Source organism: Apis mellifera, linkage group LG1 (assembly GCF_003254395.2).
Source record: "Apis mellifera strain DH4 linkage group LG1, Amel_HAv3.1, whole genome shotgun sequence".
NCBI classification, from domain to species: Eukaryota; Metazoa; Arthropoda; class Insecta; order Hymenoptera; family Apidae; genus Apis; species Apis mellifera.
Window position 1 is genome coordinate 24,632,925 of NC_037638.1, and position 20,348 is coordinate 24,653,272.

Below are 20,348 nucleotides of genomic sequence, written 5' to 3' on the forward strand. Positions count from 1 at the left end.
AGAAGCTTATATTAATTATCAAAATACATAACTTTAACAATTTAATGTTTTGTAATTGAAGTAAAATATTATAGATTTTTAAAATAGTATTTATTAGATTTAAGATAATCTTTCTAATCTTTATAATTATAAAATGATTAAATTTTTTATTTTATCATTAATAATTATTTATTTATACATTTACATTAATATATTTAATATTTTTTCCATATAATAGTTTTATTATTTGCAGGCATATCATAAATATTTATTAACTTCAGTCTATTTTTTTCTGCTAATTCCTTTAAATCATTAATATCTCTGAGACCCCATCTTGGATCTTGAAGTCTTAAACTTTTATCGAAATTAATATTACTTTCTGGCGTTATTTTTCCATCTATAGCATAAGGTCCATATGTAAATAAAATACCATTATTTTTTAATAATTTACCCGCATTACTAAATAAACCAATAGAACATTCATAAGGTGAAATGTGTATTAAATTTGCATTATATATATAATCAATGCTGGCTTCTTTAAATATATTATTCTCCCAAATATGAAAATCTGTCTTAATATCTATATGTAAAGGTTGTTTTATATTTGAAAATCCATTTGCATAAGCTGTTATACTTTCTATTAGTTTTAAATCATATTCTGAAGGATAAAAAGTTATTTCAGGAAAATGAGGAGCAAAATGGGCTACATGTTGTCCAGTACCAGATGATATCTCTAAAAAAATTTGACCTGGACTAGATTGAATATATTTTTGAAGAATTAAAAGTATTGGATTCTTGTTACGATCAGCTGCAGGATAAACAAGTTTTTTGGTTGTCATACTGGTAGATTTTAAACTGAAATAAACAATATTATTTTTATATTATCTAAATTTTATACATATAATAATTTAAAAATTATTAAAAAAAGAATTAAAAGCAAATCTTACCTACAACTAGCAGCAGAGTAGATAATTGCATTCATATTTAGTTATTGCATTGATATTTTTTGACCTGAAAAATTTAAATATGAACTTTGCAGATTTCCATGGAAAATAATTATTTAAAATATAATAAAATATAATAAAATACTAATGTTAAACTTAATATGAATTAATTTTAATTTATTATATTTCAATATTATATTAAATTTTAAATTAAATTATTTTTAATATATAATAAAATAAGTGTTTATATAAAACAATAAATAAAAACGAATTTATTTAAAGAAATTTTTATTATATTTATTTATTAATAATAAAATTGTACAATATGTAATACATAATATTGTATACATAATAACTTATAAGATTTATTAATTAAATGTTTTTCACACACATTTTCTAAACTAATTACACTAAATTAAATCAAATAATATATGAATTATTTAGAGTAATTAATAATTTCTTTTATCATTTCTAATTTCTTTTATCTTTACTTTTACTTGTTTTTTCTTCTTGATTCTTTTTATTTTTCAATGAATTTGGTATATATACAGAATGTCCTGTTTTCTTCAAGTGTTCAAATAATTTATTTTTACTAGGAAATTCAACTTTACATGTAATGCAACAATGTGTTAGATCTGGTATTTCAATATTTTGTGATTTTTTCTTTGTATTTTTACTTTTTTTGCTTTTAGATTTTTCATTATGTGTATTATTTATTTCTACATTAACAGATAATAATTCTGTTTTATTTTTTTCCTTCATTAAATCTTCTTCATATTCTTCTATTTTCTCATTAGATAATTGTTGATTATTTTCAACAACTTTATTTAATAATGCTTTTTTTTGTTGCTGTTTCTTACGTTGTTTTTTTGATAATAATATATCTTCATTAATATTTATATCTTCATCGCTAACTTGTTCTTTTATTGGATTTTGAACATATTCTTCATACTCCTCTATTTTGTCATTAGATAATTGTTGATTATTTTCAACAACTTTATTTAATAATGCCTTCTTTTGTTGCTGTTTTTTACGTTGTTTTTTTGATAATAACATATCTTCATTAATATTTATATCTTCATCACTAATTTGTTCTTTTATTGGATTTTGAACATTCTTCTTTCGTTTTTTCTTTTTTTGTTTTTTGGGTATTTCTTCATCTTCTTGATCAGAGATAATTTCATCTTCAGAAGTTAAATATTCATTGTCATTTTTGTTTGGTGGTACATAAAGAAAATCATTCATTTGAGAATCTGTAGCAAGTTTAAATTTTTCTGAACAATATTTTATATTTTCTGGTATTTTAAAATTTTCAAATTCTTCATCGTCTGAGATTAATTCCTCTTCTGAAGTTTGTTCTGCAATATTATTTTTGTTTGAATTATTTTGAATAGGATTTAATAAAAAGTCAGGCATTTGTGAATTTGTTGATAATTTTTTTTCACATTCTAAAATTAAATCAGAGTTTATATCACTTTCTTGAGAATTTATATCTTCTTGTATCATAGATACTTTTATTATTGCAATATTATCTTTATGTTTTTTAGAGTTTTCATGGTTTGTAAATGCTTTATGTGTTTTAAATATTTTATTGCAAGCTATACAATACATAGAGTTATCATCTATTGTATTCTCATCATCCATATCTCCATCAGAAGATAAATTTTCACCAAATTCTTGAGCAAGATTAGCTTCAATATTTTTAAGTTCAGCTTCTATATTTGAAAATTTTGACCATTCTGATACTTTATGCTCTTTTAATTGTTTCTGTCTTTCTAATAATTGTTGTTTTTTTCGTTCTTCAACCTTCCTTAAATTCTCTTTTGCACGTTCAATTAATTTGGTTGTATGAATTTGCACTCGTTTATCGCGTTTACGTATAAAAGCAACTAAATTTCTTACTTGTTCATTTCTTTCTTTTTTAGCTTTATCTCGAACTTTCTTATTTTCTTTTTCAATAAGACGTACCACTTTTCTATTAGGAGCATTTCTTATATCATAAGGATCTAACCAAGCAAATGATTTTTTTGTATTATAACTTTGCCAATAAGCATAAAAGTTATGAACAACTTCTTTATATGAACTTTGGGAATCTCCAAATCCTGGAACTTCTTCATCCGAATCCCCTTCTTTTGTATATTCTAAGTCTTCAGCTGCTAATTTTTCAAACACATTACGATAAATAGTATAAAATCCTTTTTCATCATCTCCATATCCTTTGAAGCAAGTAGTTGAGAAATATTGAAAGAGATCAATAGAATCATCTTTATAATTTTCACCAATACCACCTTTTAAAATAGCATCACGATGATTATCATACCAAGTACGTTCATGAGGATCACTTAACACTTCCCAAGCTTGTTGAACAAGTTGAAATTGTTCTTTTGCTTCTTCTGGATTATTTAAATTTTTATCTGGATGCCATTTCAAAGCTAATTTTCTGTAAGCTTTTTTTAAGTCATCATCAGAAGCATTTCGTGGTACCCCTAATACCTCATAATGACATTTCATTGTAGAAATAATTAATATTTCTTATTCACAATATTAAAAATTGTAGTTTAACTTCGCGTAATATAAAGTTATGTAAATCATACACTACAAGAAGATCATTGAATTGATATCAATACAATAATAAATATTCTTTTATTAATAGCTTTTTTTACCACATTTTATATTATATGTAATTTAAAATAAAACACATTTACATCAATAAATAAAAACATACCTTACCTAATATTTTTTAACGATTATTTACAATAATGATCGATCTTAAAATTGTAAAAAATTATATAGTTTTCTTTCTAAATATAATTGCACTATAAAATTTTTTATTTTTTAAATATGATTATTATATAGAATATAGGTTTCAAATTTTAGGTTATATATATATATTTTCACGTATGCATACGAACATATTCACATGAAGTTAAGTTCACAAGATATTAGTCACATTTATTTCGTCATATATTAAAGTAGGCTGTGATACTATATATTTTAAAATTATATAAATATAATATTTATATTTTTATAAGTAAATTTTGTAATTCTAAATGTAATTTTTATAAATAAATATAGATTTAATTTATCAAGCATCAATATTTATTTTAAAATGATAAGGAAAGATTTTTTTGTCAAATTATTAAATATATTTTGTCTAAGATTATTATATTTTTTCTTTATCATTTTTTTTTATTATATTAATGAGATAATCTTATATTAATGAAATTAATATATATACATATATATCATCATTATCCATATACTTATTTTATTAATAATAATATTAATAAAAGTCTAATAAATTTTTAATGAGTTTTTTAATTCAATTTTCTGTTTTTTATAAAATAAATGTTTTAACAAAATCAAACATATTATAACTTCTATTTTATTTTATATTGAATTAGAGAAAACTTTACTAGGGATCTTTTGACGTGGAACAGCTGATTGTATGCGTTATTCGTCTGACTATTCTCAACATCAAGATGGCCACGGTCGTGAAAGTACAGTAAGGATTGTATGATTTTTGGCATATATCGCCAGTTACGACGTTTGGAGCCGTTGTCATTAATATTCAGTATTTTCGGTAAATATTTCTATGTTATTTTACATAGAACACGCGTTGATTTATTAAAATAATTATATAAACGCGATAAAATCAAAATTTTATAAATTGTCAGTGACATCTCGTGAACGTGATATAGCAGACGCCTCTAATTGCTTTTAATAGGTTTTCTTCGAGATCTTAGTGTATCGCGTTGTTACGATGGCCTTTGTGGTAGATGCTTGTCAAGCCCTTTTTGCTACGGATGAAGAATTCATTTGCTATCACCGAAAATATCTGTTATTAATATCAATGTAACACTGATTATTCTCCGACTACTTTATAACAAGGTTTTGTCATTTATTTATTACGGGATTATTTGATTGCATTGTCAGTTAACGACTTGCTTTGAATTGTTTCTTTGAATTACTGTTATCTTATATGTCGACAGAAAAACGTATGTTGTAGATTTAATAATTTACATTTTTACAAATAAAACATGTATGTAGCCTATATATTGTGTTTTTATATTATCAAAACAAAAACTTTTCTTTTAATTAACTGACAAATTGATCTGTTTGTGAATTTATATTATAATAATTTATTTAATGATTAAGTTATAAAATTTTTTCTTTATATATATATATATATATATATATATATATATATATATATATATATATATATATATATACACATACATATATATAATAATGAAAAAAAATATTAAATAAAAAATATTTTATTTTATAGGATTCAAAAATAAATTAAATAATGAAAATAATTATTACAAACTTATATATATTATAAATGGTATTATATATATTATATATATAATATTATATATATTATAAATTTATGAAACTTTTTTTAATAATTTATAAAAAATTAAAAAATTCAATTTAAATTTTATTTATATATTTTACATTTAGATATATATCATTATATATAACATTTGGATATATATCATACATTTATTGCAAAAATTTGTTTTCTTATTTCAATGTAAAATTAAATTTTAATTGTTTTTAAAAAATTTTTAAATAATATATTATTATAGAATTATTTTCATTAAAATAAATATATATATATGTATAATTATATTTAATTATTATAAATAATTTGTTATAATTTGTTTTAATTATATTCATAAAATATAAATAAGTTAAAGATTTTATTAATTTAATTTTATATTAATTATTTTATGTTTTTTTTTTCCTCCAATTATATTATATATATATTAAAATAAATAATTATTATATAATTATTAAAATAATTTTGTTAATGATATAATAATTAAATAAATTTAATAAATTGTAGGTTGAATTTTAAAAATGACAGCGGGTACAAGCTTAGTAGTACCTATAGTTTTATGGGGTCGAATAGCTCCAACTCATTGCATTTCCTGTATCTATTTGTCCCGAGATCAAAAAACATTAGTAACAGGATGTTATGATGGTCAAATATGTTTGTGGCAAGTAGATCCTGAAACATTAAAGGTAAATATATATTTATCTTTCAGTTAAATTTTAAAAACATTAATTAATAATTATTAAATAATTATATTATTAATTATATATTAAGATGACTCCAAGATGTTTACTTGTTGGTCATACTGCTCCAATAATGTGCCTGAGTCGAGCAAGTGTTATTATGGAACAAAATTTTATCGTCAGTAGCAGTGAAAGTGGAGAAATGTGCACTTGGGATTTAGTTGATGGAAAATGTAGGGAAGCTGTAAAACTCAGCAGTGTTCATACACAGATGTTGCCTTATGTCTCCGCTGGTGGAGAAGATGTTAGACTGTTTTGTTCAGGGTATGTTATAATTTCATTAATATATTTTGAAATAATACACATTTATTTTAAAAATTTAAAGAATATTCATTTTTTATTTTAGATACTATCCTGAGGTTTTAGTAATGGATCCTTTTAGTTTGGAGGTTTTATTTACTCTAAGTTCACGTGTTCATCCTGATTGGATCAGTGCTTTGCACGTTTTACGACCGGCCAAACGGAAAGGTCGGTTCTACGTGCATACAAGTTAGTTACACTCCATCACACCTATGCTTTATACCATAAACTGCTACCTTATCTGTTTTTAATTTCTTAACCAATCTATATTGTGCAAAAGTTTATTTTACTTTGTTATACAGAAATATTTCATCATAATATAATTGAATTGTTTTATTTAAATTTTAAATAATATTTGCACAATATGTTTGGTATTTCCTGGCTAATTAATTTTTTATATTCTATCTTTCTGCTCAACAGGTTTTTTATTTAAATATTGTTAATCAAAGTATATTTTTGTGCACTATTCAATTGAAATATGTAATAAATTTTGTAATATTTTTTTTATAAAGTAATTAACAAGGATAAAACTTTATATATAGATATTTTTTATATTTTTAAGATTTTAAATTTTCTGCTAACTTTTCAAGCAATTAATCAAAAGAAGCTTTATGCTTTGGGTACGTTAGAAACTTTGCATCTAACTATATATTTTTTTGTCAATAATGTTCCATAATCATTTAAATTGATGGTAAAATTACAATGTACATTATATTATATTATCTAAATAATAATTTAAATACTATTGAAATTTTAATGAATATTATATTGTTGCAGCATGTTAATGAATCATATATGGAGACATATCAGTACTATTACAGTGGCAATTAAGGCTCTCTCATTTTTTTTCATATTTTTTTTTTTCATTATAAATAATCATAGAATCAAATGAGCAGGCATTAATATTTAAATAAACCTTTCTTTTATGCTACTCTCCTTCATTCGCATTTCCTTTCACAAAATCATTATAGCATACATTGCATTTATCTACATTAATCATTTTCATATCATTTATGATACACTATTATCTATCGTAAGTATATATTACAGCTGATAATTTTTAATGTTTGAATGCAATGAATGCAATTGTATAAAAATTCTGTTTAATGTGGCTTTTTTACTATAATAATTATTTGATGCATTTCTTAATTTAATTGATTTGTAAAAAAAAGTTTTTTCTTATCTTATGTATTTTACATAACAATATATGAAAAATTATTTGTATTTATTTTATTTCATAACATATATTTATAATAAATATCTCTTTTTTTCTTTACAAAATAAAATTATAATTATTCTGTATAGTATTATTAAAGTACAGTGGTAAAATTATAAATATGAATGAATAATAATGTAAATAATATTTAAAAAAAAAATAATTGCATGTATTATAATTGATCAAGAGTCTTTTTTATAATATTTGCATTAAATATATTTTTTTTGATTATGAATATATAGATATAAATTTTAAATTACATTCTTAGAAATTTAATATTAAAAATTCATTAACTAATATAAAATATATTTATAAGATCATGAATTTGAATTTTGAATGGATTTTTTTTCTTAAGTAATTGTGCTATATTTGAAAATTAGCAATTATTAGACTTACAAAATATTTTATGCATGATTCAAATAAGCATGAATTGAAATCTATTTATAGATATGACTTTATTTTATTATAAAATAATTTTAAAATTTTATTTTGCATGAAATTATAACATTATATTATTCGCTGAATGATAATTAATTATTTTAAATATTTTCTTTTTTTGCTTTCAATTTATATTTATTTTTCATATTAGAATTAAATTTTATAATTTTATAAAAAAATTAATATTTTTTTATGCATTTATGATATTTATAAGGTGTCATATGTTAACACTTATTGGAAATTATTTTTTGCTTAAAATATTATGACACCTTCTTAGATATAGTTAACGCGCAACAGGCGCTTCCATTCATTTAAAGACGACGTTGTGCTGGCCTTAACGACGACTGGTATGGTCAAGGTGTGGACTCTTCTTGGGCATGAAAATCGTAATAGTGAACCTCTTTATGAACATGAAAGCAAACAAATACGATGTTTAAATGCACTTGCTATGACTTGTTGCCCATATAATCAAAGAACTGTATTAATTGTGTGCTCTAAACATTGGCAGGTATATGTTAATTATTATTACAATTTCTCAGATTAATTGATTTTTTTACTGATACAGTATCTACATTAGATATATGATGCTGGTGACTTCTCTCTTCTTTGTTCAATTACTGCACCTTGTGGTGAACGCTGGATGTCTGGAGATTTTTTAGCTGCAGATAGAGTTATATTATGGAGTGATGAAGGTCATGGCTATCTCTATAAATTACCAGCTAAGTACGTTTTTAAACGAAATTATATATTTTTTTTATTTTTAATATATTTTTTATATTTTGAACTTGTCATGAAATATTAAAATTTCTAAAGAAATTATTGATAATGACAAATTTAAAATATATATAAAACAAAGATTTGATAGCATAAATTTGAAATATTAGATTATACATTTAATAGATTATTAATTTGTTGCTTATAGGATTCTGGTATATCTTGAAAGGTAGTGTTTTTAAATTAATGTTGCCAATTAATAATAAGAAAATGAATAAGAAAAAAAATTTATTAAAAGAATGCTTAATTTTGTAGCTTTATCAAGTACTAATTTGTATTTATATGTTCTAACAAATTTTAAAATAATAAGATAATTACAATTTAAGCAGTATGAAAGCTATAGAAATGTAGAAATATTTTAAAAATTTTTTATATTATTTTTAATATAAAATATATTTGAAAGAAAATAATATGTTGTTACAATAGTGATCAAAGAAAAAATATTTCATGAAATAATTAAAATGTAGTTAGTTATTTTAATGCCAATTCATTCTTTTTTTGTGTATTTCATTTATGATTAGATATGTAAATGAATTTTTCTCAATCAAATATACTTTTTTCAAATTCATTTAATTTAAAGTTTTTAAAACTAAATATTATTTTATAGAAGCACTTGCTGGCAATGCACATTTAATATTTGTTTCATGTATATTGTTTTACTTCATTTGTCATGAATATTCATATTCAATCATATTAAATAGGAAATGCTCATTTATTTTCTATTTTATATTAATATTAATAATTTTAACAATTAAATAAAATAATTTATATGTTATATCAAGAAATATAATAATCTTTGAAATATATTTCTTATATATGTTTTTTATTAATTTTTTTGTCTTAAGTATATAATTAAATATAGATTAGAATATAGATTAAAAAAATTTTTTTATGAAATGAATATAGAATTCTTATTAACTTTTATATAAAAATAAATAGAACTATTTTGAGATTCATAATATGAAAAAATTCATTCTAATTTATTTTAATAATTTCAAAAAAAAAGAACACCAAATAATTAAAACAATCTTATTGTAATTAAATATATTTCTAATTTTCATTTGTCACAAATAATTCACAATGACTTTTTTTACGGTGATGTGTCTTTTTCATATAATACACATCTACTGCATTCTACGATGGATCTGGTGTTCTCTAGCAAGTTGAAGGGCAAGGCTCTTAGCAGGTAATCCTGCATTATCTGTTACACACTTTCTTCTTGTATTTTCTACTGTAATTTTTATGTTTTTTATTTTGCTACATTTTTTTACAGATATTTTGCTTATTATTTTTTTACAGATTTCTTTTTATTTCTTTACTTTCTTTTGTTTTCTTCCTTATTAAAAATGATGAATGAAGTACATTATTTATAATTATCTTGTATAAATATGAAATATTATTTAAAATATTTTTTAAGATTTATAAGAAAATAACATCTATAAAAAAACTATGTTAATAATAATAATATTCATTTTCATTTTATTTTATTAATCTATTTTATAATTTTTCTTAATTATTGATTTAAATTAAAAATAATTAATCAAAATTTTTAAAATGAAATTATACGAATTTTTTCTATAATATTATAAAATATTATAAAGATCATATATTTAAATTAAATTAAATATATATATTATAATTAAAATAATTATATATATATTTATTATGTTATATAATTTAAATATAATTAATTCATGTCTTATTTTTTTGATAATATTTTTATATTATACATATATATATAATATAAATCTATATTAAATCAAAATATTATTATATAATTATATAGTCTTATATTACATCTCTCTGCATTTCATATCTTGTGTTTTCATCTCTTATTTGTTTTAAGTTGCTTTATATGTATCTTACTTTATATTAATCAAATAAGATAAATAATAATTTTAATAAAAAATAGTGCTGTGCCAGCTTATGTAGTTTTAGTAAGCTATACTAATTGCCAATCATATTTAGTTGCATCTATTGTTCAAATATATTTATATATTGAAACATATGTTTCTTTATATTATCTTATAACAAATTATTATATAAATAATATAATTATGCACTATTTTATGTGCTATGAAATTTATTAAAATTTATTGATATGTATTGTAAATTGAATAAATATTATTGAATATATAAATTGAATAAATTGAATAAAAAATTATTAAAATTAATAAATATTAAAAATATATTATTATTTATTGATTGTAAAATATTCTTAATTTATATTATATACTATGCATTTCGTTAAAATATATTAAAATATATTATGAATTAATATTTAAAATTATTATTATAATATAATATAAAAAATAATTTTGAATAATTAAATAATATATTATTCTTATTTTTTTTTTTTATATTGTATAGTAGCGTTGCAGACAATAAAAATTTCCATTCTGCGGGTGTTGAATATGATCAACCTTATCTTTATTGTACTTTGATGCAACCTGGAGATAAGGTAAGTTTAAAATTAATTAGTTAGTTTAGCAATATTAATTTTTTGAAATTATACAATTGTTGATTATTAATCATTATACTTTCTTTTATTTTTAGCCTCTATCATGCCCTCCAGCAATGCGATTAGTTACAGTTCAAAAACAAAGTAAAATATTAAAATATTTATTACGTGGCGATAGTGAAGGAATTGTTCTTTGGACAGTTCCAGAAATAACAACTCAACAATTAACTCAAATTTGTCAGAATGATTGTTCTATTCCACTTTCATTACCACCAGCAGTAAAAACAAGTATTACTGCTGCTTGGGAGGAAATGAAACCATCACCAGTTGGAATATTAGATCAATTAGATAGTGGAGATGTTCATGGCATAAAATTAACAGCTAGTATATATTTACCACAACAAAGTCGTTTAGTTGTCGGTCGTGAAGATGGCAGTATTATTATTGTTCCTGCAACACAAACAGTCATGCTTCATTTACTTCATGGCAATCATCAACAATATGATGGTACAATTTTATTAATTTAAAAATAATATTTCTCTAAGACTTTTGCTTCAACAATATTTTTTTTATTCAATAAAACAATTTAACATATAAATTGTAATATTTACATAAACTTATTTAATCAATCATTTAATCAATTATTTAATTATTTTCTTTTTTATTTTATTATGGTTTATAGATTGGCCTCCCCATCAAGTACTTTTAGGTCACTCTGGCCGAGTGAATTGTCTTTTATATCCACATGGAGCAGCTTCACGTTATGATCGGACACATCTTGTTTCTGGATCTGTTGATTTTGCCGTATGTTTATGGGACCTTTATGCTGGTACACTTATTCATAGATTTTGTGTTCATGCAGGTGAAATTACACAATTAATGGTACCGCCTGATAATTGTAGTGTACGTTTATATATTATTATATAAATTATTAAATTTATTTATTAAATTATATTAATAATTATTTATTAAATTATATTGTTAATAAATAATATCTTATAATTATTTTACAAAACTATATAATTTTGTATATTAAAATTTTGTAGTTTATTAATACATAATGAAAGTTTAATCATTTTTTTAGCCTAGAATACAGAAGTGCGTTTGCAGTGTTGCATCGGATCATAGTGTTACTTTGTTATCATTAGCAGAAAGAAAATGTGTTGTTCTTGCTTCTCGGCACTTATTTCCAGTTGTTACAATAAAATGGAGACCATTAGATGATTTTATGATAGTCGGATGTTCAGATGGTGCTGTGTATGTATGGCAAATGGAAACTGGTCATTTAGATCGTGTATTACACGGTACATATAAATTTTTTATTTTACTTCTCTAATGCTTTTCTAATAATGATCTTTGCTCTAAAAGATTTTATATGTATATCAGTGTGTATTTGTTTTAAATTAATTAATTATAACATATTATAAATACAATTTGTTACATATTTGTTTTATTATAATTTTCTACAATTATTATTTATGTACATGTATATAATATTTTAAAATTTATTTTTGTAAAATTTTAATTGAAATTTTTACAGGTATTATTGCAGAAGAAGTGCTTTATGCTTGTGATGAAAATACAATGGCTGCATCTGGAGGATCAGCTACAGGTGGTGAATTGGGATTAGCTAATCCTGCTGTACATTTTTTTAGGTAAAATATAAATATTTTACAAACTATATATTAAAATTTTGTAGTTTATTAATACATAATGATAGTTACAATGATACTTATAAAGTAAATGATAGAAATTTTAGATAGAAGAATTTTTAAAAATATTAAAAATATTTTTTTTTATTTCTTAAATTTTTTAAATTTTATTTTTTCAGAGGTTTGAGACATAGAAATCTTTCTGCTATACGACATGCAACTCAAAGAGGATTACATCAGCTGCAGCAACTTCATGGTGGACAAGGAGTTGACCATGGAAACCAAATAAAGGCAAAAGGCACACCTTTAATGATTCAAGGATTTAGAAGTAATCCTAAAGATCCAGAAAGTCATATTTTATTTTTTGATATAGAGGCATTAATAGGTAATATTTTCTTTATTCTTTCTTTTTAATATATATGTAAAGAAGTTTAAAAAAAATAGATTGATATTTTCTTTTTTATACATAGTACAATTACTTAGTGATGAATATGGAGCAATGTCACCAGGTTCTTTGGAAGCACAAGGTCTCATTTCTGCTTCTGAATATCAAAAAGTTGCAGCACTTACACAATCTGCCAGTCCAGATGCTCATAAAAAAATTGCAGGTAAAATTTTTTTCAATTCTTATTATTATTCATATCTATAGATTTATACATATAGATTCTAATTTTAAATACTAATTATAGTATTATTAAAAGAAAAAAACTAACATGCCACTTTATAGACTTTTTCGGTCGCGTCAAGGATAAGGCAGGCGACGTTGAACGAATTTTAAAGGAGAAGGATCGTCACGGTATTGTGTTGTTACAGTTTCATTTCGTAAATGATAGTTTGTGTGCAATTTTTTTAGAGTAAAAATTTAGTAAGAATCTCACATAAAATCATTAGTTTTATTTTATGCATTACGTTTGTATAAATAATTATACAATATGTGTTTATGCGTACTAAAATTATTTGTTGCATGTCTTGCCATATAAACAAATTTATTTATATTGTTAAGATTTAATTTTAATACATTATTTTGTTTGAATTTATAATATTTATATCAAAACTCTTGATCAATTAACATTTTTTATATATTTATATATTTATTCAGTTCATTATGTAAATTTAAAGAAAATAATTTATTATGATTAGCGCTTTTTTATTTATAATTTATTAATATATTTTTTTTATTATTTAAATATTTTGATTCATAAATACTTTTGGAATGTTTATTTTATATAATATCTATATAAAGTTTTATAGTGCATTTAATTCTCAGTTATTATTATTCGTGAAGATTCGTATTGAAGAAAATATTTATCTATTATGATAGATGATCATTTATAGCCAATTTCTTTCTATAGGTATATTGGCTAAAATGAAGGAGGGCGCAGAGAACGTACATACTAAGATTCAGGCCAAGGTGGAAAGCGTTGGCCTCAAGCCGTCGACTCTTGACGGCAAAGGTTAGCCATGATTTAAGAAAGATGGCAAAATTATTGTCATCTTTCTGTCATTGAAATTACGTGGCATGAATTTTTGTTATTAGTTTAGATTTGTCATCTGCTTTCCATTTTCCTTTTTTTTATAAATATAAATATAAATATAAATATAAATATAAATATATATATATATATATATATTATATTATTTAAAATATATTTATTATTTATTTTAATATCTAAATTATAAGTTATTGAAATTTTACTAATTTCATTTATTATATTCCTATTCTATTAAAAATTTTTGAACGTTTATTATATTAATTTTTTAATCATAAAAATATTCTGATATATCTGATTATCTCTATATTCTAATTATTTACGACATAATATTATATTTTGTCAAATTAAATTAAAATCAGTATATATTTTTATATGTAATATACATTTATAATATATTAATTAATATATTTATATATACATATATTTTTATTTTTTATAATATATATTTTTATTTATGCAAATTAAGTAAAATAATATAAATAAAAAAATTAAAATAAAAAAATAACGCTATGTTTCTAAGAAAAATTTTTTTTAAAATTAATTGATTTTTTTTTCAAAAACATAAATAATTTTATTTGAAAATAATTCATTTTATCATTTTGAATTATTATTTTTTGATGTTATTGCAAATTTTATTTTATTATATATGTTAATTTTTTTATTTATAGATTTTATATATATCTATAATAAAATTTTTCATACATTTCATATTATAAATAATTTAAAATAAATATTTATTGCTAAGATGTTATGTGAATATATGAAAAATTTTGAAGTTATAAATTTATGTTATATTTAATTTTTTTAAAGTTTTTAGATCTAAAATCTATAAATTGATAATTATTATAAAAATTTTACTCTTTCACAGGTGATAATTGGAACAATAATGATGCTATGAAAAACAATTTGAAACGAAATGGAGCTTTCAATGAACCAAATGCAACTATGGAAGTAGCTCAGCTTATATTAAGTTTATTGCATGCCTGGGGGATTGATCCAGATTTAGATCGCGTTTGTGAAGGGAAATTAGGTTTATTAAGACCTATGGTTCCCGTTTCATTTGGAGTCTTATCTAAAGGAGGTATAAATGAATATGATTTGGCTTATGCTCATATATATATATATGCTCATAATTCAATGTTTGAATTATTATGTTTGAAAGGTTACATGTCATTATTATTACCAACTTGGCAAACACAATTAGAACCAATTGGTGAACCTGCAACTCAATTAGAACAACGTTTACCAGCAGAATTAGTTAGACAGGAAAGACTTACAAGAGCTTTCACAGCAAGGGCACATTGGGAATTGTCTACCACATTAACTAGCAATCATTTATTAGCAGTAGTAGCTTTAGCAAATACTTTAATGTCAATGAATAATGCCACTTTTGTACCTGAACAAGAACGAAATCGAATAATGCATAGGTTAATAATTAATATTATTTTTTTTGTTTTAAATAATTAATATGCAATATATATATATATAATATATATATAAATGTTATTTAATATACTTAGGCCTGGTAATAGATCTACAATAAATTGGAATAAAGCAGAAGAGGAAAATGAAGAAATTTATACAGCACAACAAGCACAGATTAAACAAGGCTGGTCTCTTTTAGCAACATTGCATTGTGTACTTTTGCCTGATAAAATAGTTTCACAAAGTGGTATTAAGACATTTAAACGACCTCAAGTTGAAATGATGGCTCGCAGATGGCAACATCAATGTCTTGAGGTTAATATTTTATTATATTATAGATGTATAGAAAGTTATATAAAACTTACTTGTTACTAAAATAACAATATTTCAGATCCGTGAAGCTGCTCAAGCTTTATTACTTGCTGAATTAGGAAGAATGGGTCCAAAAGGAAGAAAAACTCTTGTAGATAGTTGGTCACAATATTTACCAATGTATAGCACTCAAGAACCTATTGCACCACAATCACAAAATCAAAGCCCACCAGCTCCTGGTAGCCCAATTCCTCCATCTGAATCACATACAGAAGAGGAAGATGAAGAAGAAGAATTAGCAGAAGGCAAGTTATTTATAAAACTTTGCTTATATTATTTTAATTTTTAAAAAGTATAATTTAATTATTTTTTATACTTACATTAGCAGAAATAAATGTAGCTAGGAAACCATCAAGTGTGGCGGAATTGAAACGAAAGCAAACTACGGCAGTTGTATTATTAGGTGTAATAGGTGCAGAATTTGGACAAGATGTTACTACTACAAATCAAAAAAGAGATAATGAACAAAGGCGAAAAAGTTCAATCGTAGAAGGTTTTGGAATTGGAAATAATAATCTTGCTAGGCATACTAGTATGGCGCTCACGCATTTATTACATGCACCTCATTCACCAAAATTACCCTTACATACAGCATTACGAAGAGCTGCAATTGATCTCATTGGTAGAGGTTTTACAGTTTGGGAACCATATCTTGATGTATCAAAAGTAAGAATAATATTAATAATTACAAATGATAAAATGTACATTATTTAAATTAATAATAGTTAAAGAAATTATATATTGGTTTTATGCTGTATAATATAGGTATTATTGGGATTGTTAGAAATGTGTTGTGATGCTGATAAGTTAGTACCAAATATGACATATGGCCTTCCACTTACACCTCAAGCTGATACATGTCGTACAGCACGGCATGCTTTAACTTTAATAGCTACAGCTAGACCTGCAGCATTTATTACTACAATGGCACGAGAAGTGGCTAGATATAACACTTTACAACAAAATGCACAAACATTAAATGTAAATATGAGTGCAAGTGTTTTAGTAAAAGCAAAACCAGAAATACTTAGAATTGTTGAACAATTAATTGATAAAATGCAAAGTGAAATGAGTGATCTCTTAGTTGAGGTAAGAATGCGGATCTTAAATATTATTATATTAATATTATATTATAGTAATGTGTTAATATATTATATTAATTGATATTTATTGATAATCTAGGTGATGGATATTATTTTACATTGTCTGGATCCAGGTCATCTTAAAACTAAACCACTAAATGATGTATTTCCAGCAGTATGTAGATTTAATCAAGTAAGTTGAATTATTTTAATATTGAAATAATATGTTTTAATTTTAAATTTATTTTTGTTAATTTGTTTATTAAAAATATTTGTTAAATATTTAATTTATAATAAATATATCTATTCTAGGTAAGTCATTGTCCAGCAACACGCAGAATAGCAGTAGGCAGCCGCAATGGTCAGCTTGCTTTATACGAATTACGAGGAAACGTTAAATGTCAAACAGTACCTGCGCATACATCATCTGTAACTGCATTAGCATTTTCGCCTGAAGGCAAGTTCCTGGTTAGTTATTCTTGTACGGAAAATAAATTATGTTTCTGGCAGGTAAGATATTTTTTATTTATTTATATATTTTGAGTTAATAGCATAAAATTTAAAAATTAAATTTAAATAATTTTTAACATTTCCAGCAAACAAGTAGTGGTATGTTTGGCCTAGGAAATTCTCAAACACGTTGTGTAAAATCATATAGTACCGCACCCATTAATGATGTAGCACGATTAAATCCTATGCGACTAGCTCGATTGATATGGATAAACAATCGTACAGTTACATTAATGCTTGCTGATGGGTCTGAAACACGATTTAATGTATAACTTTAAAATGATCCCTTTCAATAGTGGATGAATAAAAAAAAATTGAACATTATATAATAAAATGGGATCAGTCTATAGCAGAAATATGAAATAATTGTTTTAGATAAAAAAAAATAACCAAAAGTGATGTCATGAATGTTGGTGCGCTTATTGGTACTTAATAGTACTAGTGCTAAAATAATCAGATATGGAACATACTCAAATGAAGTTCATCGTTGCACAATGCAGGATATGGTTTAGCAATTATCGTCAAATATGGTATGAAAATATTTTTTTTCTAATCTATACACAAACATATTTCTTTTTATTCCAACTAAATAATTTAAATATTTTATTTTTTGATTGCGTATGAATACACTCCCATTTTGTGTTCTTGTTAGCGCCTAAATTTTAACAAAAAAGTATTCTTTTTATCTAGTAATTTAATTGTACATTATTTGATTGCTAACTATATAATTATAATTCCAAATTATTTAATTAATATAGAATTTCATGAATTTCATTTTGAAATAAAATAATATAATGAAACGCTTTCATACTGATATATATATGTATATCGTAAAATTCGTTGACCATTTCTATATGAGGATTGCGTGCTGTACTATATGTACTGTATTATGCAATATTATACTATTACGTGTGCTATTCAAAGCCACGATTACATATTCCTGAAACCCCGATATAATAAATATAATATAATATAAAAAAAAGTGGCTATCATGTGGAACCTCGCGTTGAAAGTACATACACATGTATATATACATATTAAAAAAAAAAAAGAAAAAAAAATGAATTATCGCCTGAAAATTTGTATATACATAATGGCGAATCGTATAGATCAATATAACTCATATGAAATATCTTGTATCTAATTTATTCATGTATAATTGAACGCTTAAAATGAATTCCTGTTTTACAAATTTTACATGTTATTTATTCACGTAATTTGTACTATTTAATGAAAGTTAAATATTTCTATATCTTATAGTTCTATGTTGAGATCTGAATTTTAAAAATTTGATTGTGCATGTTTGGTACTTAGAACTAAAAAAGATCAAGTGAAAGTAAAATTTAATTATAGATTCTTAATATACAAAATAATTTTCAAATCTAATATTCAGAAATAATAATTAAATATTATATTTTATTTTAAGATTTTTACAAATATTCCATGTAAAAATGATTATTAATATTTATTTCATCGATTAAAATGAAACTATTGAAAGATTAAAATAATTGTGTATAGTATCATTTATATGTAAATTTTTTTTGTTATTATTTTTTTCCCTGGAATAAGTTTTTTCACTTCCGAAGAGAAAATGAATAGATAAAGAATATAGATGATATTAAATTTATTTAGTATAATTTATTATGATTATTGCCTTTTATGAATTTCACACAATGTTCTGTATAAATATACAATAATAACACATATAATTGTACACATCTTAAAATCGATAAGTTATTACAGACATTGTGATTAATTTAACAAGTATTGTATGTACAATATTTATTACAATTTAATTATCATATATCGCACAAAATTTAAATTTTTCAAAAAATTTTGAATATAACATTTGGAATTTTAAAAAAATATTTTAAAAATTGTAATTTGTTCAATCAATTTGGATTATATAATATAATGTTATAATATAATTGTTATCGATAATATATGACGTTCATCAAATTTATTTATGAATATTTTAAAAATATATGAATTTTATTTATTTTTTTTTTAGAAATGTTTTAAGCTTTCTATGACAATATGCTTCAACAATGTGAGACATAAAATACTATTAATTTTAATTTCTTTATTTAAATGAGATAACATCACAAAAGAGATATATGAATAGGAAGATGAAATTATAATTTATTTATCGATAACAAAATTAAAAGATATTAGGTTTATAATTATTAAAAAGGCTAAAAACATTAGTACCGTATAAACATTTTGTCACGCAGGCGTGTCTAAAATCGGTACCAATGCAAAATACTCGTAAGTAGTAGCCGATAGAACATCTCGATTTTACGAATATATACGAAAATGAGATCCGTTTCTCTATTATGCGATAAATTAAACGATTTCAATGCGTTACATGTATATTGTATATAAAATTAAACTATGCCTAATTGTATCTATGTAATTATTTATGTATATTATACTTTATCATGCGTTGCGAATGGTTAAATGAATTTAAATATGAAAATGATCAAGATAATTATTATTTTTATCGATCATTTTCTTATAATAAATAATAATTGTCAGTGATGGATATTCGATATTTTCAATCTTTAATATAAATTAAAAAAAATTTTGAAAAATCCTTACTATATTT

General features: G+C 22.6%; 3 protein-coding genes across 21 annotated transcripts; 1 reads left to right on the forward strand and 2 right to left on the reverse strand.

Annotated features, from left to right (window-relative positions):
* Window positions 1-74: 74 nt before the first annotated feature.
* On the reverse strand, window positions 75-4,421 carry LOC726062 (methyltransferase-like 26). 3 transcript variants are annotated; one of them, XM_006571508.3, is made up of 3 exons: window positions 4,340-4,421; window positions 927-990; window positions 75-834 (listed from the first exon to the last, which is right to left on the reverse strand). In XM_006571508.3, the coding sequence occupies exons 2-3, from the start codon at window positions 959-961 to the stop codon at window positions 195-197; spliced, it is 675 nt and encodes a 224-aa protein (XP_006571571.1). In that variant the 5' UTR covers window positions 962-990; window positions 4,340-4,421; the 3' UTR covers window positions 75-194. The 3 variants fall into 3 exon arrangements, with proteins under 3 accessions (XP_006571571.1, XP_026300038.1, XP_026300047.1); XM_026444253.1 differs by lacking the exon at window positions 4,340-4,421 and adding an exon at window positions 3,654-3,821; XM_026444262.1 differs by lacking the exon at window positions 4,340-4,421 and adding an exon at window positions 3,649-3,673.
* Window positions 1,268-3,716, reverse strand: LOC100578360 (dnaJ homolog subfamily C member 21). 2 transcript variants are annotated; one of them, XM_006571509.3, is made up of 2 exons: window positions 3,654-3,716; window positions 1,268-3,518 (listed from the first exon to the last, which is right to left on the reverse strand). In XM_006571509.3, the coding sequence occupies exon 2, from the start codon at window positions 3,432-3,434 to the stop codon at window positions 1,395-1,397; it is 2,040 nt and encodes a 679-aa protein (XP_006571572.1). In that variant the 5' UTR covers window positions 3,435-3,518; window positions 3,654-3,716; the 3' UTR covers window positions 1,268-1,394. The 2 variants fall into 2 exon arrangements, with proteins under 2 accessions (XP_006571572.1, XP_016769063.1); XM_016913574.2 differs by having other exon boundaries at window positions 3,649-3,665.
* On the forward strand, window positions 4,381-18,827 carry LOC412288 (WD repeat-containing protein 7). 16 transcript variants are annotated; one of them, XM_016913511.2, is made up of 27 exons: window positions 4,391-4,506; window positions 4,651-4,814; window positions 5,785-5,963; window positions 6,049-6,281; window positions 6,364-6,506; window positions 8,289-8,479; window positions 8,549-8,694; window positions 8,894-8,914; window positions 9,905-9,931; window positions 11,116-11,206; window positions 11,302-11,713; window positions 11,889-12,109; window positions 12,291-12,510; window positions 12,747-12,861; window positions 13,038-13,243; window positions 13,329-13,466; window positions 13,586-13,654; window positions 14,211-14,312; window positions 15,220-15,432; window positions 15,514-15,778; window positions 15,872-16,091; window positions 16,168-16,393; window positions 16,474-16,814; window positions 16,914-17,237; window positions 17,331-17,423; window positions 17,543-17,740; window positions 17,827-18,827. In XM_016913511.2, the coding sequence occupies exons 3-27, from the start codon at window positions 5,799-5,801 to the stop codon at window positions 18,010-18,012; spliced, it is 4,566 nt and encodes a 1,521-aa protein (XP_016769000.2). In that variant the 5' UTR covers window positions 4,391-4,506; window positions 4,651-4,814; window positions 5,785-5,798; the 3' UTR covers window positions 18,013-18,827. The 16 variants fall into 16 exon arrangements, with proteins under 16 accessions (XP_006571573.2, XP_016769000.2, XP_016769005.2 ...); XM_016913516.2 differs by having other exon boundaries at window positions 16,477-16,814; XM_016913519.2 differs by having other exon boundaries at window positions 11,119-11,206.
* The last annotated feature ends 1,521 nt before the right edge of the window (window positions 18,828-20,348 follow it).